Below are 26455 nucleotides of genomic sequence, written 5' to 3'. Positions count from 1 at the left end.
ATAGGGAGGGAGAATGAAGAGAAAGGAAGAGTAGGAAGAGGCATTAAGCTAAAGTACAAACTGATTTCCAACTGTGAGGTTCTAGAAACTGAAATCTTATTCCCCATCTTGCTCTGGCTGTCAGGAAGCTCAAAGCCACATTTCACATTCAGTAGCAATAGATTTGTTCAGCCTAGGTTTGAGGTGTCATCTGGGCAGGGCCAGGGTAGGTGCCAGGAGCCAAGCTGCCCCAAACAGCCCCCAAGAGCATACAACAGAAGGGTAGGCAGAATTGTGGTGTCTCAGTAGACCAGGCACCAACATTGAGGGGCAGGGGCCAAGGGACCCCAACCAGGCACCCCAACCTGCCTCTGGCCAGCAGGGTAGAAAGCACATGCCCAGGGCGTCCAGGCCAAAGGCTTCCAGGTATGGCCAAAAGCCCAGGGCTCAGTGGCCTCCCAAGTCCCTTCTGTTTATCCCTGTTTTAACGGTTCCCTAATTTTATTGTACCTATTTTTCAGTAGAAATAGGTGAGTTAAACATTTTTTATTTTTTTATTTTTATTTTTATTTTTTTTTATTTTTATTTTTTTGAGTTAAACATTTTTTAAAAATCAATCCCAGCTCAAACGCCCACTTCCTTGGTGATAACAGCCATTTATTGAGTTCCAAAGACTTGTCGCATTTGCATGGGCCTGCTCTATCCTCTCCATCACCTTCGGTAGGGACGTGACTCTCCTGGGTTTACAGATGAGGACACTGCAGCTCAGAAGGCAGGTGTATCCTGGTCAAGGTCACAAGAGCTCATAAGTGGCCATGGCAGCCCTGTCCAGTAAATCCCCTGGCACATCCCCATTCCTATTCCTGGAGGAAGGCCAGCCCCAGAGCCCCGGAGCCCAGCACTCTGCTCTGTGCACCTGGGGGGGAGTGGGGGCTTTTGCCTGCCTTGTTAGCAGGAAGAAGAGGCTGAGTCAAGGTCAAGGCCTGGAAGGCATGAAAGACAGTCAGGTATCTCACAGAACTCCATCACCCCCTGACTCCGCCCACGACACCAGGGTCCTTTTCTGCCAAGCCCCAAGGCTTCAGCCACAGCCCACCCCACCTTCCTGTGACCCTCACCAGGAAAGTTCCCCGAGGCTGCCAGACAGGATTTAGCTCCTTTGACAGTCAAAGCTGCAAAGCTCCCTCGCAAATGTCAATTCTGGGCCATTTGCTTCGTAGATTTTAATGTTCCTGTTTCTCCTCAACATCCTCAGCAAGGTAGCTCTTGCTTTTCAAAAGGGATGTAGTGTTTGATGATGTTTAAACCGTACGTGAAATACAGCCAGGCGGCAATAATAAAACAGACGCGAGCCCTGCTGGCAGGGGAATGGCTGACAGCCGGGCCTCTCTCTTCCCACATGCTACTCCACAGCTATTGGAGTAGCCTATTTTTATGGCAATTACAATGTCCGAAGAGGGGGAGGAAGCAGCGATGGAGAGGAAGAGAGTGGGTATAAGGACCACTTGTTGCTGTTGGGAGCGGGGTGCAGCTGATGGGATTTTAATGAAGCAGAGCGGGCGATGCCAGCTGGGTGCCCTGGCGGAGGGGGGCCAGTCACACCCAGCACTGGCCACCACCCTCCCCCCCCCCCGGAAGCACCGTCAGACCTGGCTCCACACCCCAGGACCCGTCTTCTCCTGGACCCGAGTCCTTTCCTGGACCCGAGTTCTCACTGGCTTCTGTCTCCTGACACCCCACGAGAACAGAAATAGCTGTGTCATCCCCCCAGCCCTGGGGGGGTGCAGGGAGCAGGGTCCCTGCCCGAGTCCCCATGCCGGGCAGCTTGCCTCCACCTACTGGGGGACCTCAGCGATCAGAGAGCTAATGGGCTGGCATCCTGGGGCCACCCCCACCACAGGTGGGTCCTGTCCAGGGATGGAGACGTGGGGCCAGGGGACACTTGCTCCAGTCTAGTAGTGAAGTGAAGTATCCCACCCAGCCCCTACAGCATGCCAGGCACTCATCCGGTTTCCTCCCTCCTCCCACAGGGCATACCGTGGGAACCAAGGCTGGGAGAAGCGGTCCATGGATTTTACCCTGGTCCATTTTGTAAGCAGCCACAGTCCTGGCCTCGAGGGGCTGCCCATGCCACACACCTAGGGGCCCTCCGGCCCCAGCCTGGCCTCCCTCCCCAAGGGCAGCTGCACTCTCTCGACGGGTGATCACTCAAGACAGCAGGGAGAGGGAGTCTGGGATGGGGCCACACACAGGCAGCTACCAGCAGGGCCTGAGGAAGCATCCAAACAGCAACTTGCAAAATAAATAAATAAGCCCAAAAGGTGAGCTTCTGAAGCACACAAAGACTCTGAGGAGGGAGAGGAAGAGAAGGCCAGAGGCTGCAGGGGCCCTCGGGTGGCTTTGGCTCTGTTAGTTCCGACCCGGAAGGTGCCTCAGTCACCAGCTTCCTTGAGGTGGAGAATAGCCCCAAGCCTGACCCACCTCCTGGCTCTGCACAGGCTGTTCCCATGGAACCACACACCCTTCCCCACTGATGGCTCTGTACCCTACAGTCAAGAAACCCCAAATCAGGAAGGGCCCCTGCCTCAGCCACCTCAGGCCCCAAAAGGGCTGTTTACCACAAGAAGGACAAGAAGGAAGAACCCTCAACCATCCCATCCCCAGCTCCTGCAAACACTACACACAGCAGGCCTCATCCTGCAGGTCAGAGCAGCCCTCCCAGAGTAGCCACAGCAATGAACACAGGAGCTGCATTTCTTCAGGGTTTACTCTTATAAATCTTGGACATTGTACTATCTCCTCCCAAACTCACAGCAACCCTAGGAGGCGGGTCCTAGTGGACTCTCATTCCCATTATACAGACAAGAAAACTGAGGCCTAGAGGGTAAGTGACTGGCTTAAGGTCCCATAGCCTGCATCCTATGGAACAGAGACCCATAGCCAGGCCAGCACCTCCCGCCACAGTGCCCTGAGATGGGGTCGTCTGGGAAGTGGGGGGTGAGGAGGCAGGGTTAAGCTTTGGACCCTCTTTCAGGCCATGTTACATCCTACAGACCACCCCACACTGGGGCCAGGCCAGGCCTCAACCAGGAGTCAGGTCTGGGAGTAGGTATGAGCCCACCTGGGGGTCTGGAGAGAACAGATTTAACCCAACACCCCTATGAACAGCACTGGCTGCACAGAGCTGGGTGTGGAGAGGAAGGAAGGGGCCCTAGTGCCTGGGAAGGGTCCATGGTGTCCATGTGCTACATCCAGACCCCTTCACCTTGTAGGGACACAGGGTACCATCCATTTCATGGGCAGGCAAGCCACAGCCTCTGGAGAGGCCTGAAGCTGGCTGGGCACCCCCTTGCCAAGGCGCTGGCAGATTATTCTGGTAGAGCAAGCCAAGGGCTGCAGATACAGCCCTTTTCATGCTTGGCCAATTTAATGGTCTCCATTAATTTCAAAACACACACATTCCCACAAGCTCCAGCCTCGTCAGCTCAGTGCTCAGGGTGGAGAGCGTACAGGCAGGCGCGCAGGTGCAGGTGCTTAGGCCAGCCGGACTCAAGGACAGGGAGGAGCTGCTCGGCAGGGGGCGGGTGAGCAGCAGAGGCCTAACTGCTGCCTCCTGACCTTGGGTCTGTCGTGATGGGGAGAAAAAAGACAAGGAGAAAGGGCCCAGTTCTGGGAATCAGGAAGGTCTGCTTTGCCACCTTCCTGCTGTGTGACCCTGAGCAGGTCACTGTCCCCTTCTGGCTTCAGACACTCTCCCTGTCCAAGCTGGGAAATACTTTGAGGGCATGTACCAGGCCCTATGGAGCCTTGTATCCCCAGAGCCTCACAATGAGCCAGGAACCTCACAAGCAGCCCGCACTGGGTACCACTATTCTCACCTGTAAAATGTATCAGCCTCCTTTGGGCCCTGGCATCTATGACCAACCATGAGGGGCAGAGTGGGGTCTTGGCTGGGACAGGAGGAGGAGACCCAGATGGGGTCACTGGCACATCCAGTCCCTCCTTCTGTCTGACTCGCTCTCAGAGGCATTCAAACAATCATTTATTCAACAAACTTTCATTGAAACCCAGGCCATAGGGTCACTGGGTCCAGGTCCATGGCCCACCTTCGTGTTCCCTGTGGAAGGATGGGAAGGATCCAGCTAATACACAGGAAATTTGGGAGAAGACCTTGGGGTAGAGGGACCTTTCCAGGGTCCCTGAGTCCTGCCCACGGCCAAGCTCAGCTTGCTGGACCAGGCCCTGGGAGCCCTCAAGGGAATCTCAATAATTCAGGAGGGATCCATCATTTATGAATTTATGTAACCGCTTCTCGACCTTGTGGAAACGAGCCGCCCTCCTCCTACAGTGGTGGAAATTAGGCCTTAGCATCATCTCGGGTGTTCTGGGGAGGGTGCCAACTGGACCCCAGGCCTCCCAGCTGGCCTTCCAATCCTCTCTGCCCCTCACCCCCAGACTAGAAGCAGAGGGAGCTTCTAAGGAAGGAGGAGCTTCTAAGCATCCCCCTTAAATTCCAAGTCTGAAAGGTGAGGGTTTGATTCCTGGCTCAGCCTTTTCCCAGCATTAGGGCCCCATGTGGGCCTCAATCTCTTCATCTGTAAAATGGGGGAAATACTAATATCTACTTCAGAAGTGAGGCAACGTTGGGGGCAGCCCTTGGCCCAGAGGCAGCACTGAATAACAAGCTGCCCCCAGCTTCAGAGCAGGTGCTCCATTGGGTGAGCCGAGGGCAGGGGCTGAGCAACAGGTCCACCAGGCAGGCCACAGGGGCTCGAGCCCATCACGGGGCTTCATGGGGCCAAGAAACCCAGACTGAGATGTCAGGACCATCTTTTCTGCACTGACCACCCCCTGCACCAAACACCCAACCCTCCTACAGGCAGGGCAGAAGACAACATACCTATTCTTCGACCAGAAAAGAAAAGGAACAACGACAAGGTTATTTCCATTCACCCTCAAAAATACAAGGATTTCCTGGAAGCTCTAGGGTCTGGCAAATCTCCCCTCCCAGCAGCACTACCAGTTAGCTGTGTGGCCTTAAGCAAGTTGCTTCACATCTCTGAACCTCAATTTCACCATTGACACCGTGGGCTAATATAGTAACACCAAGAGGCCAGGGGAGGTGTCATGGGATGTGCATATAGCCCAGATCTGGAGGGAGACGCTCGCTCAGGACTGGCCATGGCTCATTCCAAGCCCCTCAGAGCTTCCCCCAAGTAGCGTCCCCCTCCACAGCCTGCCCTGCTTCACCCTTTCCTGCCAGGGCTCTCCCTCTCTGCCCCTAGAACGCCACCTCCCAGCTTCTGATTCAGCACCCCCCTTTTTAATTTGAGATTTATTTATTTTAGAGAGTGCATGTGAGGGGGGGCAGAGGGAGAGAAAGAGAGAGAATCTCAAGCTGACTCCCCACTAAGTGCAAAGCCTAACGCAGGGCCCCCCCAAGACCATGACCTGAGCTGAAATCGAGTTGGCTCCCCAACCAACCATACTACCCAGGCACCCCTACACACACACACACACACACACACACACACACACGCCTTTTTAAAAAAGATTTATTATTTATTGAAGAAAGAGAGAGAGATACAGAGACAGCACTCCCTTCTCAGCACAAGCACTGCCTCTACTTTGCCTCCTCCAGGCAGCCTTCCAGATTACTCCCCACCCCTGCAGCCAGGACTCCCAGCCCTCACAAACTTTCTTATCCCTTTCTATTCATGGGTCTCACCTCACATTGGGATTATAGAGTGTGTTTTTTGTAGCCCAGGGCCTATACCAATGCCTGGTGCAACAACAGGCCTGCTGCATAGTCTGCAGAATGAAGGAAAGGCCGTGCGTGAGTTCAAATTCCAACTGTCACCTGCCAAGACTGGCGGTCTGATCACGGAAAATGGGGATCACAGCCCTGCCTGCCTCAAGGATGCCTCGAGGCCAGTGCCACAGGGTGGGCGCTGAGCGGGCGGTGGGTCCTCACTGTGTGCCCCCAGGAGCCCTGGGCCCAGCAAGGGCCCAGCCGCCCGCAGGCTGCCCCACACTCGCCCTCCCTGCTCACTGCGGAGAAGTGGCTGCCATCGGAGGCAGCCGGCAAGCCTCAGCAAACACATTTAAATCTGAAGTGACAGATAAAGCGATTTACGGCGACAGTTTAGCATCAGATCACTTCCCACAAGGCAGCCGGCGTCCCCCAGCCCCTCCTGCCTGCTAGTCCATCAAGGCAGTCTCTAAATCACTGACTCTGAGCAGTGGCCCAGGGCCTGCTGGGGCTGGGCTCCTTGGAGCCCCTGGCAGTGGAAGGGATGAAGGACGACATGGCTGGCTCGAGGAGGAGGGGGCGCTTAACAGCTGGCGGATTTTCACAAATCAAAAACCCAAGACTTAAGGAAACAGAGCGCCACTTCATGCCTTATTTTAAATAAATAAGCAGCTGAAAAGCACCCAGCGAGGCCAGCTTGTGGCTGTGACACACAGCTTCCCACCCGCTCTGCGCATCCTGGCCCGCGGGCCTAGGCCCCTCAAAGGCCTCACTGACCTGCGCTGCCTCCTGCCACCTCCTGGCAGAATTAATTGGTCCCTGTGGTGTCGCATGGCACTTTGTTCAGACCTCGCTTCCAGGGCTTTGTCACATTATATTCTACTTAGCTGCTCTCGCTCTTGACTTCCCGATAACAATTTACTCAGGGCTCGTTTTGTGCCAGGCCCTGGGCCCAGCACTGGATGGGCCTGAACTCATGTCATCCTCATGCCCACCCTGGGTGGGGCCAAGGATGGTCCGTTTTTCAGATGAGTAAACAGAGGCTTGGAGCCTCCTAGCCAGAGGACCCTGGGCTACCAGCAGGAAGACTGGGATTCCAATCAGCTCCTGGCTTCTGTGCCCACAGCCCTGACTTGCCGACCTGGGACGTCTTTGAAGTGGAAGATTCCTTCTGTCGGCACAAAACATCATATTCATCCCTGCTCTGTCCCATTATGCCCTGAAGGCCAAAGCTGGCAGCTGGGCTCTGGGGCTCGCCAAGAATAGGGGTGTTTCTTTCTACTGGGACATTTCCTGCCCGGGACTCAGCTGTCTGCCGAAAACTAGGGACCTGCAGGCACAGGCCTGGTGAGCTGGGAGCTTCAAGGGCAAGAAAGTGACCCAGTCAAGGTCACCCCCCTCTATGGCAATGAGATGATATGGCAATGCTTCTATGGCATTCCACAGCTGAAGCACCTCCCCCAACACCACCCCTGTAAAGACTCCCAGACCTGAGCTTTCTCTGGAGGAAATGCTAGGCACAGCGTTCCCAGACACAGCCTGGGTAATCGGAGGCCAACCTGCAGCAGCAAGCACTGCCCCTGGGAATCTTCTGCTCCAGAATGGGGGCCTGCAGGGGCTCCCTGGTTTATCTTGCCAGCATGGCAGCCCAATTTAATTAAGATGGATGCAGCATGCCCCCGTGGGTAGGAGCCATGGCTGGCTACCAGATGGTGGGAGCCTGAGACTCCCTGGGTACTGCCAGAGCAAGCAGCCTCAGCAGCAGCCTGTGAACACAGAACCAGGGAAGGCCTAAGGCTGCCTGCATGGCACCTAGGTGCCTGGGGGGTCTGATCCTGGCCCTGTGACCTCTAGCCCTGCCACCCACCTACCAGGCATTCCCCCACTGGACTCTGTGCCCCAGCCCCCCTCCACATACTATACAACACACTTCCTTTTTTTTCTTTGCCAGCCCCCCTCCACATGCTATACAACACACTTCCTTTTTTTTCTTTTTAAAGATTTTATTTATTTATTCATGAGAGACACACAGAGAGAGAGGCAGAGACACAGGCAGAGGGAGAAGCAGGCTCCATGCAGGGAGCCCAACGTAGGACTCAAACCCAGGACTCCAGGATCATGTTCTGGGCCAAAGGCGGCGCTAAACCACTGAGCCACCCAGGCTGCCCAACACACCTCCCATCACAACACACACACATCCCACATACATCTACCATCACAGACACCACACACAGTACACACATGCTCCAATCACATCTCAAATACCAACACAGTGGGATCAAAGCAGGCCTGGCCTTCAAAAGCCAGAGGCCCGGTTGGCAAACAGTCTGATTGCCCAAAGTCTTGAGAAAGGCCACAGGCAGGAGGGAGGGAAGGGATGCTGGGGAGGGAAGGAGGCGGGCAGGCATGGAGGGCACCTGGCCCCTGCCATCCCCAAGGATCCCCCGGGTCCTCTGAGGGGGTTGGGAAGGGAGCCTGCAGCCAGACTGGAGACACCCCTACCTCCCAGCTCTTCAGCATGGTGGGAGTTGTAAGGATTCCAACCCCTTTCCCTCACAGGTCCCTCCCAGCTCCCCTGCCATGGTTCCTGCAGCTGGAGCAAGGCCCAGCCAGCAATGGCACCTTCCCTGCCCCCACCGCCATCTGGCCATAGGGACAAAATGAGACACCCACACAAACAAAATCCAGAAAGTCTAAAGTTGACCTTAAGTCCCCAGCCCAGTCCTACCACACCACTCCCCACGGGACCAACACTGCCCTTAGCTTCAAAAATGAAAATTTAAAAATCCCCACCCTGCTATAATTGCTCGCTCCTCTTCCCCATTGTGGTGGCTCCACGGTCAGCACTGAGAAGCAATTATTCATGGCTAATGATTATAATCAAGTCAAATAGAATTTAATGGACACGTATTCTCTTCCTGCTTGAAACTTTACATATGAATTAAGCACATATGGGTTTCACGAGGCACAGACCAGACTAATGCAGCCCAAAAAGCCTCACGTTGCCTCGACTTTTATTCTGCTAATAAACAGGCGTCACCAGGCTTGGAAACAGCAAACTCTGCTGCCCCCTGGTGGGCAGCCGGCAGGTGCTGAGCCAAGGCTGTTGTGGGTGGGGGTCCCCAGGGAGGAGGCCCAAGGATCCGGGCTGTGGGGCTCCAGGCCAAGGCCACCAAGGACCCCTGAGGTCTGACCGGTGGCAATGCCACCAGAACACTGGTAACAGGAAAACGCAGGGAGGGAGGCCCTAGAGGGGAAGCCAGCTCTGTGTAGGACCCCCATGTCCGGGCCCTCCCTCAGCCATTCCCTAGGCTTCCACACAGGTTCTCAGTCCTCCCTGCTGTGAGACTCTAGAAAAAGGAGATATCCCAGGAAAACCCACCAAGAGGGTTTGGGTAAACTGAGGCAAGCAGGGAGAGCTGAAAGCTGCTCCTCTGCAGGAGGCACCCAGCATCCCTTGGCATTCCTGGGACAGGGTTGATACCCAGAGAGATGACAGTGACATCAGTTCTAGCATCCACAACAGAGGCAGGTGATGAGGACTTGGTTCATGCCAGGTGCTGCGTGAGCATCACTGTTCATGAGCTTAGGTCCCTAATGCCCCCAACAACCCAGCAGGTGGGTTTTCTATCACCCCCACCAGGTGGAAGATGAGACAGGAGCCAGGGCACGTACATGCAGAACAGGAGTCCCCAAAGAGATGCAGCAAGCTCCCACCCCCAACCTCATGCCGTTGAACACAGCCAGGACCAAAGTGCTCTTCTGAGAGTGAGAGGGGCTGACAGCCGCTGTACTCAGGAATCTGGCCAGGTGCGGAGACACTTCAGAAAAGCCATGGATCACACCCACAGCCCCACACACAGCCTCCTGAGCCCCCGCCCTGCTCCTGCTGCATCCCACCAACACCCTACCTTAGTCTCCGCACCTCCCTCCTCGCCTGTCAGCTACCAATCCAGCTGGGAAGGAGCTGATAAGATGCCCCACTTTTCCCTCGGGCCACTTTGTAGCTCATCAAGGAAAGTATGCCAGGGATCCTCTCATACCGTTGCCCATGACTGACCACAGGCCACAGGCACGCAGCAGAGCAGCCCCACAGACATGCAGGACAGAACCCTCAGCCATGGTTCCAAGGCTTAGTCCTTCCACCCAGACCAGCCCCTCCTGGGCTCAGGCAGCAAGAAGGCTCTTCTATTCCAGGCCACCATGACATCTGCCAACCCAGCATGACTTGTCTTAACCCCATATCTCCCCAGATGGACTCACAGGTCTGCTGGCACCCCCTGTCCTAGTGGCCCCGAGAGAAACACAGCAGACACACCAGCAGAAACCCAAAGGGGACCAAGCTCCCTCTGCCCTCAGTTGGAACTCCTGCCTTTGTGTCACTGGTCACCTGTGCACTGAGACAGACAATGTAGGGGAACAGGGACTCCTGTGTGACTACAAAAACAGGCAGAGAGACACGTAGAGCAATGCCACGGCCAGAAACGCAACCCAAACCCCAACAAGCAGGCCTGGGGCAAGCCGAGTGGCTACGTCTTCCCAGGTCCCAAGAGTCCAGCCCTTTATCAATAAGAGTATCAGCAGCCACATCCCAGGGCCACTCAGGGACACCACTCCCTGGCCAGAAAGTGGGGTCAGACATGATGGCCGCAAGCCCAAGGGCAAGGTGGAGGAGATCTGAGATGTTCCAGGGTGGGGCGGGTGCCTGAGACCGCTGTGGTGAGGAAATGGCAGTGCATTGAGGTTTCCTAGGACCCAGGAAAAGAGGCTCTGCCTGTGTGTCCAAACCTTTCTGTAAGGAAGCTCCTCCCAGTGAAGCTTGGTAAACAGGCGAATCCAGGCTGGGATTCTGCCCCACCATGGGTTCTTGTCCCATGAACCACCTGAGACCACCAGGTAGACTTGAGTGTCCCAGGCAGACTTGAGTGGCCCTTGACACCCCCCTCCTCACCTCCGCCAGACAACCATAGCCCAGGAGGACACCAACCACCCTCCTGCCCTCTACCCCCAGGAGGGGAGAGAACCAGGAGGCTCCTCCACTCATCACAATAACCTGCCAAGCCAGCTAGAGCCACAGCAGGAAGCTGAGCACGCAGCACAAGGGCCTCTGCCCCCACCTTTCCCCTGACAAGCTTCCATCACCTGCTGCAGGTAGGAAGGGGGCTCGGCAGGTAGGAAAGCCATGGTCGGGCGTCTGCAGCCCCTGAGGTCAGACCACCCTGTTCTGGCCTCCGCCTTCCTGGCAGGGCAGCCCGGCGCAATTCCAGCCAAGCCCTCTCCCTTCCCGGCTGCTAATGGTTCTCAGAGCTGCAAGGCAGCTCGGCCAAGGTGCCCCCGACACAGCAGGTCAGGGTTTCAAGGGAAAGGAGTCCGGGCCGCCGACACACTGGGTTTCCGTGGCGCCAGCAAGCCATCCTCATCCAGCCACCCGAGTCTCACTGGAGCCAGGTGGTGTCCACCCATGCCTGCCACAGCAGACTGGAGCAAAGGGGACGAGGCGGCCACCCAGGTCCCTGGCTCGGGCCAGCCAGAAGCCCCCACTCACCAGCATTGACAATGGCGTCCACCTCCAGCTTAGTGATGTCGCCTCGAAACAGGGAGATCTTCTCGTTGAGCTGCTTATCCTTCTTGTACTTTGGCTCCTCCACCTTTGCAGTCGCCCCTGGATAAGCAGAGGCCGAGGGGCCGAGGTCAGACAGAGGCCCTCACTCAGGTGACCCACCAGTGCCTCCAGCAACCCCCCACCACCTCCAGAGGCAGGTGACTGATGAGCTGTACCGGCCATCCACAATGATCAAGCACCTCTCGTGCGAAGCATACACATGGTCGCCTTGAATCTTCTCAAGGTTAAACACAGGTACAGCATTAATGTCATCCATTCCCATTTTACAGATGTGGAAACTGAGGCCTAGGCAGGTTGAGTGACTTGCCCTGCGTGATGGGTTGCCAGGCCTGCCGTTCGCAGGGCCTGGACATTCACTGACTGCCCCACTGCAGGCCACTGGACCACGGCTTCAAATCCCAGCTCCCGGCAACTGTGTGGTCGTGACTCCGGAGCTCAGTTTCCCCATAGTACAATGGTGATAAAAACTGAACCCTTTTCAGACCATGTTTATAATTAAAGCCCCCCTCCCCCCAGCAAGCACCCAGTGAATGCTGCTGCCATTCTCGGCACAGCCGGTACAATGCCACCAAGACACGGGCCCGGGTTTGAAGAGGCCACCCACCACATCGCCGGCTGCACCTGCCTGGTGCGGGGCTTACCTTTCGCCATCTCCTTCCACGTCAGGATCTTCTTCAGCCTGATGAAGTCCCTGCAGAAGTAATGTTCCTCCCGTTGCTTGTCAGTCAGGCCCTTCAGAAAGGCTACAGGGGCAGGATGGGGCAGGCAGGTAGGAGCGTCAAGGCAGGCAGAGAGAAGAGCGGTCCAGGGGCTTCCCCCACCCTCTGTACCTCTCCCCTCCTCACCACAATGCTCACCTCATCCAAGGATGCAAACCAGCCCTATTCATCCACCCTTCCCGCAGGCACACGAGGAGGTGAGAACCAGGAGGTCCCTAGACCATCCTGTCCATCCTGCCCTGCCCTTTTTGTTCTGGAGGGGACCTGAGGCCCAGGGAGAGAGAGGGCCTCTCCCAGCTACCGCAGACCTGAGTTCAGAATCCCACTCTGCCACATTCCGGCTGTGTCCACACCTCTGGCTCCCTGATTTCTTCATGTATAGAATGGGGATTAATTAGGAGGCCCCTTGCAGAATAATTTCAAGCATATTGGATGCACGTAAGGAGAGCAGGTTGGTGGCACTGGACGAACTATATTCTCAGTTACATCCTCAATAGGGTATATTATCACCATGGTTATTTGTAGGCAGCAGGACACAGGGTACAAGGCAAACATCCTCAAAGAGCCAAGGAACCAACTAGATCCCTGTTCACAGCACCTCCACCCCCAGCAGGGCAGAGAGCTCCCCACAGACGATGTCCACTGGCTTCTTCCAGTGTGCACCAAGGGAGCAAGCCCCTAGGATTGTCCCCATCCTACAGATGAGGAAATGGAGATCCCTAGGAAGCCACACCTGGTCACACAGCTGGTGAGTGGGGAGCCAGGCCCCCTTCTGTTCACAGGCTCTGGGTCCACCCAGCCTGGTTTCCCTGCTCTGGCTCTGCTCCCTGGGCCTGGTTTTCCCTTTGGGTGGAACCAGGCCCAGGAGGAGCGCGGAACCCCCTCTCAGGGCTTCCCAGGAGCACAGTGGTCCAGGTTCCTGGCTCGTGGGCTCCCTCTGCCGGCCCGAGGCCACCAGGCGCCCAGGCGCCCAGGCTCCCAGCCAGGCCTTGCTCCCCTGGACTACATGCTCCCCAGATGGAGCGGCCCTCACTGACCACTAATTGGGGGGTGGGCAACAAACAGCAAAGGTCACACTCAAGGAACTCAAAAAGCACCAGAAAATGTGCAGAGGTGGGGGGGGCAATTAGGGAAGGTGAGAGGAGAGGCAGGGCTTGCCTCCTGGAGCCTTCTATGGAAAAGACCTCAAAGAGCAGGTGTTCAAGAGGCAGGAGGGTTGTCCACACATGCCTTTTGCCCTGCAGAAGTCAACCATCCAAAGCCTCTGTCCCTCAAGGATGTATGAGGAGCAGGGAAAGGGCCCAGCTCATGGTCCAGCTCAGTATTATGGCTGGGATGATCATAAAAGGCTGCTAGCGCCCCCCAAATCTGCTTCAACTGTGGCTTGAGCCAGAACTACACTTTCTGGCAGCCACTTCCCACTCTTTCCCACACACGCCCACAATGTACAAGTCCTGCATATGGTACAAGGACGTAGGAGCCCTTGGGAACCTACAATCCACCACAGGAGACACTGCCTGAGCAGGTGTTCCACAACCAAGCCAGCCATCCAAGCTCCGAGGACGTTCAGGGGGTGGGAGAGGAGGGAGCAGGAACGCCCATCCAGGAGCTTAAGAGAGAAATGGGAGGTAGGCAGCGTAGGCAAAGGCGTTTCACCACATGAACAGTATGTTAGAGGTCCTGGGTGAGTGAAATTCAGGGTGTGGGACAGAAGGCAGGCACAGGGGGAGAGACACTGTGAGGAGATGGGGCCATCGTGGAGCCACCAAGTCTGTTAAGAACTCACGTCATCCCAGGGGCACCTGAAGCTGATTAAAAATGCTTTCACGGGGGCACCTGGGTGGCTCAGTCAGTTAAGCATCTGCTTTTGGCTTAGATCATGATTTTGGGGTCCTGGGATGAAGCCCCAAGTCAGGCTTCCTGCTGAGTGGGGAGTCTGCTTTTCCCTCTCCCTCTATGCTCTCTCTCAAATAAATAAATAAAATATTTTAAAAATAAAAATAAATGGGGCACCTGGGTGGCTCAGTTGGTTAAATGTCTGCCTTCAGCTCAGGTCATGGTTTCAGGGTCCTGGAATCCAGCCCCACATCAGGCTCCCTGCTCAGTGGGGAGTCTGCTTCTCCTCCTTCTGCCCTTCCTCCCCACTTGTGCACTCACTCACTCTTTCTCAAATGAATTTTTAAAAATCTTTTTATTTTTATTTTTTTTAAAGATTTATTCATAAAAAAAAAAAAAGATTTATTCATGAGAGACACAGAGAGAGAGAGGCAGAGACACAGGCAGAGGGAGAAGCAGGCTCCATGCAGGAAGCCCGACATGGGACTCGATCCCGGGTCTCCATCACACCCTGGGCTGAAGGCGGCACCAAACTGCTGAGCCACCTGGGCTGCCCTAAAAATCTTTTTAAAAAGAAGAGTTAGCTCTTCTACAAGAATAAAAATTTTAAAAAAGTAATGCTTTCACCAAATTCATACAACTCAATACCACCGAAACAAACCAATTAAAAACTGGGCGGAAAAAAAAAAAACTGGGCGGGGTGGAGGGGGCACACCTGGGTGGCTTAGTAGTTGAGCGTTCGCCTTTGGCTCAGGTCGTGATCCTGGGGTCCTGGCATCCAGTCCCACATCAGGCTCCCTGCAGGGAGCCTGCTTCTCCCTCTGCCTATGTCTCTGCCTCTCGCTTTCTGTGTCCTTCATGAATAAATAAATAAAATCTTTAAAAAATGGGCGAGGATCTGAATAGACAATTTTCAAAGAAGATGGCCAACAGGCACATGAAAAGACACTCGACAGCACTCATCATGAGGGAAATGCAAATCAAAGCCACAATGAGCTACCACTCACACCTGTCAGAGTGGCTAAAATAAAAAAGACAAGAAATAGAATGTGGAGAAAAGGGAACTTTGTGCACTGCTGGTGGGGATGTACATCGGTGCTGCCCCTGTGGAAAACAATATGGCGGGTCCTCAAAAAGTTAAAAATAGAAATACCAGGGGCACCTGGCTGGCTCAGTGAGTGGAGCATTTGGCTCTTCATCTCAGGGTTGTGAGTTCAAGCCCCACATTGAGTGTAGAGATGAAAGAGAGAAAGAAAGAGGAAGGAAGGAAGGAAGGAAGGAAGGAAGGAAGGAAGGAAAGAAGGAAGGAAGGCAGGCCAGCCATATGATCCAGTAATTCCACTTCTGAGTATTTACCCAAAGAAAATGAAAGCACTAATTCAAAATTCAAAAAGATACTAATACTAATACTAATACTAATTCAAAAAGATACATGCACTCCTATGTTCACTAAAGTGTTATTTCCAATCGCTAAGATATGGAAGCAACCAAAGAGGCCATCAATAGATGAATGGATAAAGAAGAGGTGGGAGATACACACAATGAAATATTACTCAGCCATAAAGAAGAATGAAACCTTGCCATTTGCCACAACGTGGATGAAGCTAGAAAATGCTATGCGAAGTGAAATAAGTCAGATAGAAAACGACAAAAGCCACATGAGCTTACTTACATGTAGAATCTAAAAAACAAAACCAAAACAGCCTTATAAGTTCAGAGAACACATTGGTAGTTGCCAGAGAGCAAAGGGGGGTGGGGAGGGGAAAATAGGTGCAGGGGACTAAGGGACACATCCTTTAATAAGGTATGAGAAGTACTGCATAGGGAATACAGTCAATAATATTGTAATACCAACGGGTGGTGACAGATGGTGACTATGCTTGTGACATATACGAATGTCAAATCGCTACATCGTACACCTAAAACGAATATTGTATGCCAGCTATACTTCCATTAAAAATAAATAAATAAATTTTGGGGTGGCTCAGTTGGGTCATTATTCAGCTCGGGTCATTATTCTGGGGTCCTGGGATTGAGCCCCACATTGGGCTCCCTGCTCACCAGGGAGTCTTGCTCCTCCCCTCCCCTGTTCATGCTCTTTCTCAAATAAATAAAATCTTTAAAAATTATAATAAATAAATAATTTTTAAAAGATTTTATTCATTCATGAGAGACACACAGAGAGGCAGAGACACAGGCAGAGGGAGAAACAGCCTCCACACAGGGAGCCAATGTGGGATTCAATCCCAGGACCCCGGGATCACGAACTGAGCCAAAGGCAGACACTCAACGGCTGAGCCACCCAGGTATCCCAAATAAAGAACTTTAAAAAATGTTTCACCAGATATAGATTAACTATTCCCCCAACTCTCAGCAGTGGCATTTTCATTCTAAGAGGCTAGGATATCACACTGTGAATGGTCCCCAGTGTGGATGGTCCCCTCTGTCACTAGCGTGTCCTGATGCTCACAGCCCATCTCCCTTCCCCCCCCTTCAAAAGCCTACCCTCCCCATTGGACACACGACCCCATGCACAAGCTAAGTAACAGGCCTTTTCTGTGTGTTGGGGGAGGGTATTGGTCTTTGGAAAGAGCTGAAGTGCTTCTCCAAGTCTTGGCTACCTATCCTTTTCTGCAAAGTGGGAGTAAAGAAAGCTCCCTCCTGCTCTAAAGGAGAAGCAGAACAAGCTTAGCTGGATACATAGCAAAGCACTCGGCCGCTGGTGGACAGTACCACTGAGCAAAGACCAAACAGGGAGGGGAGGCCAGGCTCCTTCCAGCCTCTGCCTCTCCCCTGCCGTCTGAGCGCAGAGCAGTCAGTTCCTAAGTATCTACTGAGCACCCACGAGGCACCAATCCTGGAGGTGGGAGGCAAGGTGAAATCCTAGGGCCAGAGCAAGCAGACAGGAGGCCAGGACAGCTTCCTGGAGGAGGGACGGTAACTTCTCTCTCATCTGCCCCAGGGGCTGCAAATGGCTGGAGAAAATCGCATCACCAAACAGAAGGCTCCCTCTGCATTCCTGATCTCCTCCAGCTGGGATGCTGCCTCTCCTGCCAGCTGGGAAACTGCCCCCCACCCACCCACGGCCACCCCCCATCGTCCCCCACTGGCCCTCCATCCCCCACTGGCCTTCCGTCCCTCAGCACAGGCTGCTGGCTCACCTAGAGGACTCACTCCTACAGCTACTTTATCTGCCCTCAAACACCCTCTCGAGTCCCCTCCTGTCTCAAGGTCATAAGGCCTTCCTGAACCATGCACTCCATGCCCTGCAGCTGTGGCCTCATCTCTGTCTTCCTCCTCCACTGCCCCCACTTCCTCCCTCCTGTGCTCCCCTAAGCCCTCCCCAGTCTTGCCCCACCTCTGTACAAGGCCAGTCAGAGACACCACATGGGCTCCATGACCCCAAGGTGGGCCCTTCTGTCCTCTCTTGTGCACTCAGCAACCCCCCACCCCTACTTCCCCCCCAGGACCCAACCTCTCCTGGATCTCACCCCACTCATGGGTCCCCCTGTCTCCTTGATGCCTCTCCTTTTCCTTAGTCTATATCCTTACACATTCCAAACCTTCTTTCAGCTCACAGTCCGGTCTGGGGCTACACCTCCAGCTCCTCAGCTCTCTGCTGAGCATCAAGCATCAGATCCCCAAGGTCCATGGCCTACCCTCATCCTCAAACTCCTCGTGTGCAAATCTGAACTTCTGACTCCTTCCTCCCAAACACGGTTTTCTCTCCTTCATGCTTCCCCTTCTCAATGAACAGTCCCAGACTCTTCTAGGACCCCATAAAAGTGGGGGTAGGGGTGGGGGAGGGGTCCTTTCTCTTAGTCCCCTGGTCCATCCATCTGCAGGCTGTTAGATTTATCCCCACAATACCCTCAAAGCCAAGCCCTCTGCTCACCCCTGCCAGGGGCCAAGCCACTATCATTGCTCCCTAGCACCACCCAAAAGTCCTCTACTCCTGGTGGACTCCCCAATCCACCTAATCATCTGTTCCTCACACAGCAAGCCAGGAATCTTAGACACAGAATTCTATTTAAAGCTCAGTTCAAAGTCCAAGTCCTTACCAAGGCCCACGTGACAGCCCTGCCTCTCCCCCCCTAACCTCCTCTACTGCGCCTGCCCACAACACTACATTCTGCCTCCCACACCTCTGCAGTCCATGCAGATCAATTACCTTTTGGTTCCTCCCACCACCAGACTGTCTCCTGCCTCAGGGCCTTTGTACCTGCCTGCCCTCGGCCTGACCTTCCTTTATAAGCCCCTCCCAGCTGCCTTCCCCACTCCACAGAGCAGCCCCTCCCCTACTGGCTATGCTTTATTCCCGTACTTGACCTTGGCCACTTGGGGATCTGTGGTATTTATGCTGGATTCCCACCATCTGGCACAGTGCATGGCATGTGTAAGCGTCCATGGGCATCTGTGGGAGGAATCGATAAATGAGCCGAGACCTGAATGTTGAGTGCATATTTGCTAAGAGAACAGTCGTCCAGGTGGAGAAGACAATATATGAAAAAGCTCTGAGGCAGGAGAGAGCATTTGGGTGAGTGGGTGAGGAAATGGATAGAAATCTAGAAGGGCTGGACCAGAGAGCAAAGGCCAGGCTGTGGCAGTCCCCTCCCCTCAGCTAGTCTCCCATCTGAGGAACAGAGACTCTGGAAGGAATGTGCTGGTCCAGGCCGCTACTATGGTTTTGATTCCTCTTGCTCCTTGGTCCCACTAGGTTTGGGCTTATGAGCTCCTGACATCACGTTCATGGGCAGGTCACTCTGTGCCTCAGTTTCCTCATCTCTAGTTAAGGGACTAGGCAGGCTCACCTGCCTAGGTCCTGGGGTGAAGGGACTGTCAGAATACCCAGACGCTGCAAAGGGCAAGACACACAGCAGATACGCAGTCCTTCCTGCGAGTGAGCGGAGACCCCGAGTGCAAAGTGAAACAAGACCAACTGGGGAGAGGGCTTTCTATTCCAAGTTGGAGGCATAAGTAGGTAGAGGAGCTTTTTGAATTGAATACGGGTGCCCATATTTGTCATCCTGCACAGTTGAGACCAGAGGTAGGTCCCCTAAGAGGCCCTGGCACACCCAGGTGTGGGTCCTCCCAGCCAGATGAACCCAGGGCCGGGAAGTGAACATGCCTGCCGAGGTGCTGCGGGGACGTCAGCCAGCACGCAGGCCAATTCTACAGGGCTCCTGTGTACTGAGTTCCTCTGGCTGGGTAAGCCCCAGGCACCCCATGGGATGAGTCTGGGGAGCCTGGAAATGGCTAGGGTCCCCTAGCAGATGCCACCACCTTGCTTTCCAGAAGCAACAGGTATGCTGTGGCCACAGGCAAGCCAGGAGGGGACCCTACCCAAGGCTCTCTCCTGTGCTGTCCTGCCCAGCATCCGAGAGCTGGTCTGAGGGACCCACAGCCTGCACAGACCCCTCTCTCCAGCAAAGCCCAAAAGATGGCTCCACTTTCCAGAGAAGGAAGATAGCCAGGACTCCTGGCTCTGCCACCAGCCAACTAGGCGTTGACCTTGGAGACATCCGTCAGCCTGTCCCTTCCAGTTCATGATCCCCGGCCACACACCTCCTGAAGCTAGCATGTGGGGCACCTTGTCCTCGTCTCCAGAGTGAGGCTGCAGCCTGATTGACCCCTAAGGAACTACACACTGCCCGGGCCTCTGATTTATGGGAAAGGCGAAGCCAATTATGATTCTCCCTGGCTCCAAGGAACCAAGGGTCATCCTCATTGCCTTGGCTCCATCTGTCAGCTAGGCCCCATGCATTTATAACATTTTCTACCTCCTTTTGCCAGAAGGACAGATGCAGACTTAAAGCACAAGCGAGTTTTATTTTTCTATAAAAGATGCATAACATACGTTTTAATTTTCTTTCTTTTTTGGAGAGGCAAGAGAATTTCACAGCTCAGTAAGGCAGGTGTTGTAAAAGATGTTTGCAGTAAATTTTGATGGGGAGGCCTGACCCTGGACGAAGCTCTCAGCGGCTCCCGGGCATGAAAACTGAGCTGGAGGAAGCAGGCTGCACCAGAGCCATAAAGTGCAGTGGGTGAATGGGAATTCAATGATGTGTTTTAAGAAGTGTCTTTATGGCACTTTGCTAGATGGTGTTCACAAAGGTGAGGGCAGGCTGGCACGGAGGGAGGCTCCTCTTCTGGAGAAGGCCACGTGGAGAGGGCTGACAACGGCAGGGCCCTGGGAACACAGCGGCATGGGCATTAATCACCGGGGCTCAATGTCCCCTGAGAGCTGGGTCTTGTCAAAGTCTGTGGCACAAGCAATCGGGAGACAGAGCATGTGGCACCTGGGCCCCCTTGCCTCTGCCCACACTGGGATACCAAGGCTGCTTCCCCAAGAGACCGGTAGGGGAAGACTCCCCAGTTCCCAGGTGAGCCTGCAAATTTCCCCGTTTCGGGAATCCAATCAAAGAAATCATCCGCTCTGCATGAAAGCCCAAGAGGGATGAACTTAGTCCTCATCTCTGCCCAGTGCAAAGGGGAGGCTGGAACACTGGAGCTCTAGCTTGTAGCACCAGGGAGAGGAGACATGGCTCAGAATATGCAGGTCATTAGCTCCAGCATTTGAGACCATGAGGGAGACAAGTTTACACAAGCCCAGTGTTGCTGTGGCCAAACCAGTGCAGAGAGAGATAGACCCAAGCAGTGACAACAGAGGGGGTCATTGGGGACACTTTATACGCCGTGGACCCTTTTTATATACCACCGGGTACAAAATGGTTTCTGATGCGATCCTAGCACAACCTACAAATCAGGTCCTGTTGGTCCCATTTCACAGATGTGGAAATTGAGGTCAGGGAGCAGGGAAGCAGCGGTGCTGGGGCTGGCCCATGTCTGATGGCACCAATTGCCCATCCTCTTCTTAGCAGCTCTGCCCCCACTGAAGGTCAGGAGGGTCTGTGGCACCCCTCCTGTGGTGACATAGTCCCTAGATGCCTGCAATGCCCAACTGCCTTTAGGGTATGATTATTTCCACAGTCTTGTGATAAATAGGCACCACCTCTGGGGATAATGAGGCTCCCCATTACTAAGGCAACTAGAGAAATAATCCTCTGGGCGGTAAAATCGGATACCACGGAGATCTCCCCAAAGGACTGACTGTCTTCCTAGCTAGGAAGATCCAGCCTGGTGGTATTTACTTACCCAGAGGGAGAATGGGTCTACAGAGGTGGCCAGTCACCTTAGGAAGGAGAAAGGAAATGCCCAGAGTAAGGCAGAATTTGGCCGTGTGTCCAGAGGACACACTGGGCCAGGAGCTGAGGCACCCTGCACCCAGGGCAGGCAGTCAACAGTGCATAAAGACTGAACGACTGAGCAATCACCCAAGGAAGGGGATTCTTGGTAGGTAAGTCCACCCCTTGCAGGGAAGCTTGTCCAGCCTGCCCAGGGCAGTGAGATCAGCTTCCAAAATCTTTCAACCAGCTCCCTAGCTGAGAACACATGCTGCTGAGTGAACCTAGGACTATGATTTGGCTTCTGCGTGGCTTTTCCACAGGGAGAGGAGGCCCTGCCTAGACACCCTTTCCAGACCCGCTGCTATCATATTTCCCACCATGAGCTGCACGTCAACCTTCTGACCTACATCAGGCTCTTGTGAGTTTGGTTACTGTGCACCAGTCTTTAAGAGAGGATCATCCCAAGCACATACAGGTATTTGGAAAGCACATGTCCATTGAAGACATGTACAGGAATAATCAGAGCAGCTTTATTCCCAACAGCCCCAAAGTGGAGAACGAAATGCTCATCAACAGGAGAACGAGTACACAAAATATGGTACGGCCACACCGTGGAACACTACACAGCCATGAAGAGCAAACTGGGGTCTCCTGGGTGGCTCAGTCAGTCAGGCACCTGCTCAGGTAATGATCCCAGGGTCTTGGGATGGAGCCCCACATCAGGCTCCCTGCTCAGTGGGGAGCCTGCTTCTCCTTCTCCTTCTTTTTTTTTTTTTTTTAAGAGATTTTATTTATTTATTCATGAGACAGAAAGGGAGAGGCAGAGACACAGGCAGAGGGAGAAGCAAGCCCCATGCAAGGAGCCAGACATGGGACTCGATCCTGGGACTCCAGGATCATGCCCTGGGCTGAAGGAGGCACTAAACCTCCGAGCCACCCAGGCTGCCCTCTCCTTCTCCTTTTGCCTGCAGTTCCCCCTGCTTGTGCTCTCTCTCAAATAAATAAAATCTTTAAAAAAAAAAAAAAAAAGCAAACTGTATACCCAGTAATGTGCATGAACCACACAACTATAAGTAAACAGAGCTGTATGCCTCTGTTTGTATGAAGTCCGAGGAATAGTAAGAGGTACTGATTGCAAAGGGGCTCAAAGGAACCTTCTGGGGTGATGGCAACCTATTGACCACAGTTGGATATTTACATAAAAATAAAAATATACTGACTGGGGCAGCCCTGGTGGCTCAATGGTTTAGCGCCGCCTTCAGTCCAGGGCATGATCCTGGAGACCAGGGATCAAGTCCACATCAGGCTCCCTGCATGGAGCCTGCTTCTCCCTCTGCCTGTGTCTCTGCCTCTCTCTCTGTGTGTGTCTCTCATGAATAAATAAATAAAATCTTTAATATATTATATACTGACTGTACGCCTAAGGTGTGTATGCTTAGTGAACTTCACTGTACACCATAACTCAGCTCAAAGTGAAAACCAAACATAATGAAGAAAATTATATGGAGGTCTTCAAGGATCAAAGCTTAGTCCCCAATCAGAAGCAGAGTCCAGGGACGCCTGGGTGGCTCAGTGGTGGAGCACCTGCCTTTGGTTCAGGGCATGATCCCGAGGTCCTGGAATCGAGTCCCTCAACAGCCTCCCCGCAGGGAACCTGATTCTCCCTCTACCCATGTCTCTGCTTCTCTCTCTATGCCTCTCATGAATAAATAAAAAATCTTTTTAAAAAATAAAAGAGAAGCAGAGTCCAGCTAAGGTAGCTAGCTCCTCAGTGTGGTGACTTTAAAAATATGGCCCAAATTCTTTGATCCTCTTCCCTTCCAAAGGTAGAGACTAATTTCCCTCCCTTTGAATGTGGACCAGACACCAGGACTCCATTCTAAACCCCAGAATAAAGCAGAAGAGATGGTGTGGGACTTTAAAAACTAGGTCACAGAAAGGCACTGTGGCTTCTGGCTTGGTCTTTTCATGTTCCCTCTCTTGGGGCACATGCTCTGGGGGAAACCAGCTGCCATGTTGTAAGGACACTCAAGCAGCCCTGCAGAGAGACCTCCATGGTGGGTCTGAGCCTTTACCAATAGCCACTTTGCAGGAGTGAGTCACCTGGGAATGGCTCACCCCAGCTCCAACCAAGCCCAACAGAACCACCTTGCTAAGCTACTCTCAGGTTCCTGAACCTCAGAGACAGAAGTAATAAATGTTTGTTGTTTTAAGCCATTGAATTTGGGGGTAATTTGTTATTCAATAATAGATCACTAAAACACACACCATCCTGACAAGCCTGCTGGTGTCTTCACACCCAGTGCTGTGGCTCTCAGGGCCTGGCCACCCTCCTCACACTGCCCCCAAGTGGATTCCGGAGCTCAGGCAGCCCCATCGGCCAGGGTTTTGTTTTTTTTTTGTTTTGTTTTGTTTTGTTTTTTTTACCAGCATTGGCCTTTGACTGGCACCGCCCCACTGGCTTGATCACATTTTTAACTGTTTCCTTCCCCTAGAGAAGAAGCTCCACTAGGGCAGGGACCTTGCCTATCTCACTCATGGCTGAAACCCAGCACCAGAACAGTGCTGACCACATAGAAGATGCTCAGTAAAAATAGATGAACGAGGGGCGCATGGCTGGCTTAGTCTGAAGACTGTGTGACTCTTTTTTTTTTTTTTTTTAAGATTTTATTTATTTATTCATGAGAAACAGAGAGACCGAGAGGCAGAGACACAGGCAGAGGACTGTGTGACTCTTGATCTCAGGGTCATGAGTCTGAGTCCCACACTGGGTGTACAGATTACTTCAAAATAAGCAAACTTTTTTAAAAAATGGATGAATGGAAATCCTAGCTCCAAGCACACCACAGTAGCCTGGGAATCCCTGGCCTGTCAGCTTCACAATGCCTAGAAGTATTCAGGGGAACCAAGGAATGGGAGGGGGTGCAGAGCTGGATCCTACAACAGTGACAGATCCAGGAGCAGGTGGCTGGGCCCCTTGCCTCCCTAGTTCTCCTGCCCACCAAGCTGGCTTGCTGCTCCTGACAGAGAAGGGGAGGCAGGCTCCCTGTGGGGACAGTTCCCCTGCCACGAATCTCTGCCAGCCCCCCACTCCGAGCCAGGGCTGAGGGCATGACAGACACCCTGGGTGCGCACTAGCCACGTCAAGTGCTTTCTGCCGGTGCTTGAAGATCCCAGTGAAGGAACACAATTCATGACAGGGGTAAAGATCTTCTTGAACTCTGCCTCTAATTCTGAGGGACTCCTTCCCTCTACCCCCACCTTCCCCCACCAGCCAGGGGCCAGCCTTCCCAGACCCATTGGCCACTGGGAAGCTACCACAGGGGCCCAGCCAATGAGCTGCCTCCTCTGTGCTTTTGAAAGGGATCAAGCCAGGAAGGTTACAAGAGCTCTGGGAGCAGGCTCTGAAGGGCAGGGGCAGCTGGCTGAGCTGCCAGCCAGACTATTTGTGGCTCTGCAGGCTGGATTCTCTCCCTTTCCTGCTCTGTGTGGGGGCCCAGAGTCCAGCCCTGGGACTCACCACCTGTCCCATAGTGGGAGGAAATGGCTTGATACCTGGGGGTGCAGAGTGTCCCTGTTCTCACAGATATAATGCCCCATCTCTGCCCTGTATACCCCAGGAATGGGGCAGAAACTGTTCACAAGTGGCCAGAGGCCAGGGATGAGGGCAAAAGGGCACCAGATGACCAGGCCCAGGGAGACAGGCCTTCAGGGTAGGGGTGGGGTGGAGGCGGGACTGGCCTGCCCAGAGAGGCCACTCTGTGGGGCTGTCTGACCCTACCAGGTGGGGCACCAGACCCAGAGCTGTCCCCTGAGTCCAGTTCCTGCCACTCTGTCTAAAATGCCACCACCTGAGAAACCATACTATACAAAGCATGGGATTTCAGGAGCCTAACGTCAGCTCAGCCACAAACTCTCAGTGACCTTGGCTTATCAGCTCAGTTTCCCTCCTGTAGGACGGAGTCAGGTGGCAGGTCCTGGATGATCCCTGGGGGTGTCCTGTGACCCCTGCGGGCGAGGTCAGGTCCTCCCCCTCACACCACCCCCGACAGGGAGCCGGGACCTTGTAGGGAGTGAGGTTGCTTGCGGGGCTGAGCACCCGGGGGGCGTGGCCATGAATGGAGGGGTCCACATTAGGGCGTCCGAGGCCTGAACTTCCTCAGGTCTCTCGGGTGGAAGAGGCTGCTGGTGGGGTGCTGTCCAGCCCGGGAAGGCCCACGTGGAGCCGCCCGCGCCCCCTCGCGCCCCCCTCCTGCTTACACTTACATTTTGCCTCCTTCCAGTCGGTGGAGGTGCTCAGGTCCACCTTCGCCGCCATGGCCAGGGGGGCCCAGGTGCGCACCCCGGCTCTCCTCTCCGCCCCACCGCCGCCGCCCCCCAAGCCCCAACTCCCGCTGGGGTCCGCGCGCCGGGGCCGTCCGCGCCCAGGGTCGCCGGGGGAACCGCACGCGCCGCTGCGGGTCCGCGTGGCACCCGCCGAGGGGCCGGGCCAGGGGCGCGGGACGCGGAGCAGCTGCTCCGCCGCACGCAGCTGTGCCAGGCGGCCGGACACTTGGCTCCGCAGGGACATGAGCGGGCGCGCGGGGAGGTTCCCCGCCCACTTGGACTCTATTTACGGTGCTGGGAGTCTCGCCCCGATCCGCTTGGGACCGAGCGGTGTGTGCTAGCAGCGACCGGCTCCGAGCTGGCGGGCCGCGCGGCCAGAAACCCCGAGCGCGCCGCTGGGCACCCTGGAACTTGTAGTCCGGGCCGCGGGATGGGCCCCCGCCCCGCCCCGCCCCGCCCCGCACTCGTACACACACGTGCGCGCCCCGCCCGGGTTCCGCCCGCTCCAGGCGCCCGGGATCGCGCGGCGCGGGAGGCTCCGCTTCCCGCAGGACCGCGCGGCTACCTGGCGCCCCCTCTGGGCTCGCCGCCGATTTCCCGCTCTGCGGTCTTCCCGGCCGCGCGGCCCTGGCCCGCCTCGGCCCCCCGCCCCGCCCCCCGCGCTCAGTACCGACCTCGGAGAGCCCGGCAGCTCCGGCCCGCCCCCGGGAGGTGACAAGCAGCGCGAACCGGCCCGTCCGGCTTGGCGACTTTCCCTGGCAGCTGAGCCCCGGGGGCGGCGGAGCGGGGACTGGAAGCGACCAGGCAAACACTGGTATTTGCAGGCAGAAAATTTGAGTTTCAAGAGGTGTTCTCAGGTGGGAGAATTGGCGTGATTTTTTTTTTCTAATTTTTTAGGGAGACTATGAAGATAGATTTTTAAATACGTTTATGTTTTTCTATACTTTTAATATTTGAGAAACATAATAGTGGATATTTTTATAACCTCAGGAGGAGCCCAGGGTCCTAGAGAAGGTTCCAGTACCAGTTTGCC

General features: G+C 54.5%; 1 protein-coding gene across 1 annotated transcript in view; it reads right to left on the bottom strand.

The window, feature by feature from the left end:
* The window catches only part of MACROD1 (mono-ADP ribosylhydrolase 1), a 150530-nt gene extending 124717 nt beyond the window's left edge, over positions 1-25813 (bottom strand). Inside the window, 5 exon segments of the mRNA XM_041773774.1 lie at positions 11277-11393; positions 11996-12097; positions 25363-25453; positions 25456-25536; positions 25538-25813. Of these exon segments, the coding sequence (XP_041629708.1) occupies positions 11277-11393; positions 11996-12097; positions 25363-25453; positions 25456-25536; positions 25538-25666 (520 nt within the window). The 5' untranslated portion in view covers positions 25667-25813.
* Between the last annotated feature and the right edge of the window lie 642 nt (positions 25814-26455).

Source organism: Vulpes lagopus, chromosome 11 (assembly GCF_018345385.1).
Source record: "Vulpes lagopus strain Blue_001 chromosome 11, ASM1834538v1, whole genome shotgun sequence".
In the NCBI taxonomy this organism is placed as follows: domain Eukaryota; kingdom Metazoa; phylum Chordata; class Mammalia; order Carnivora; family Canidae; genus Vulpes; species Vulpes lagopus.
This window is presented reverse-complemented; position numbering and strand designations above follow the sequence as displayed.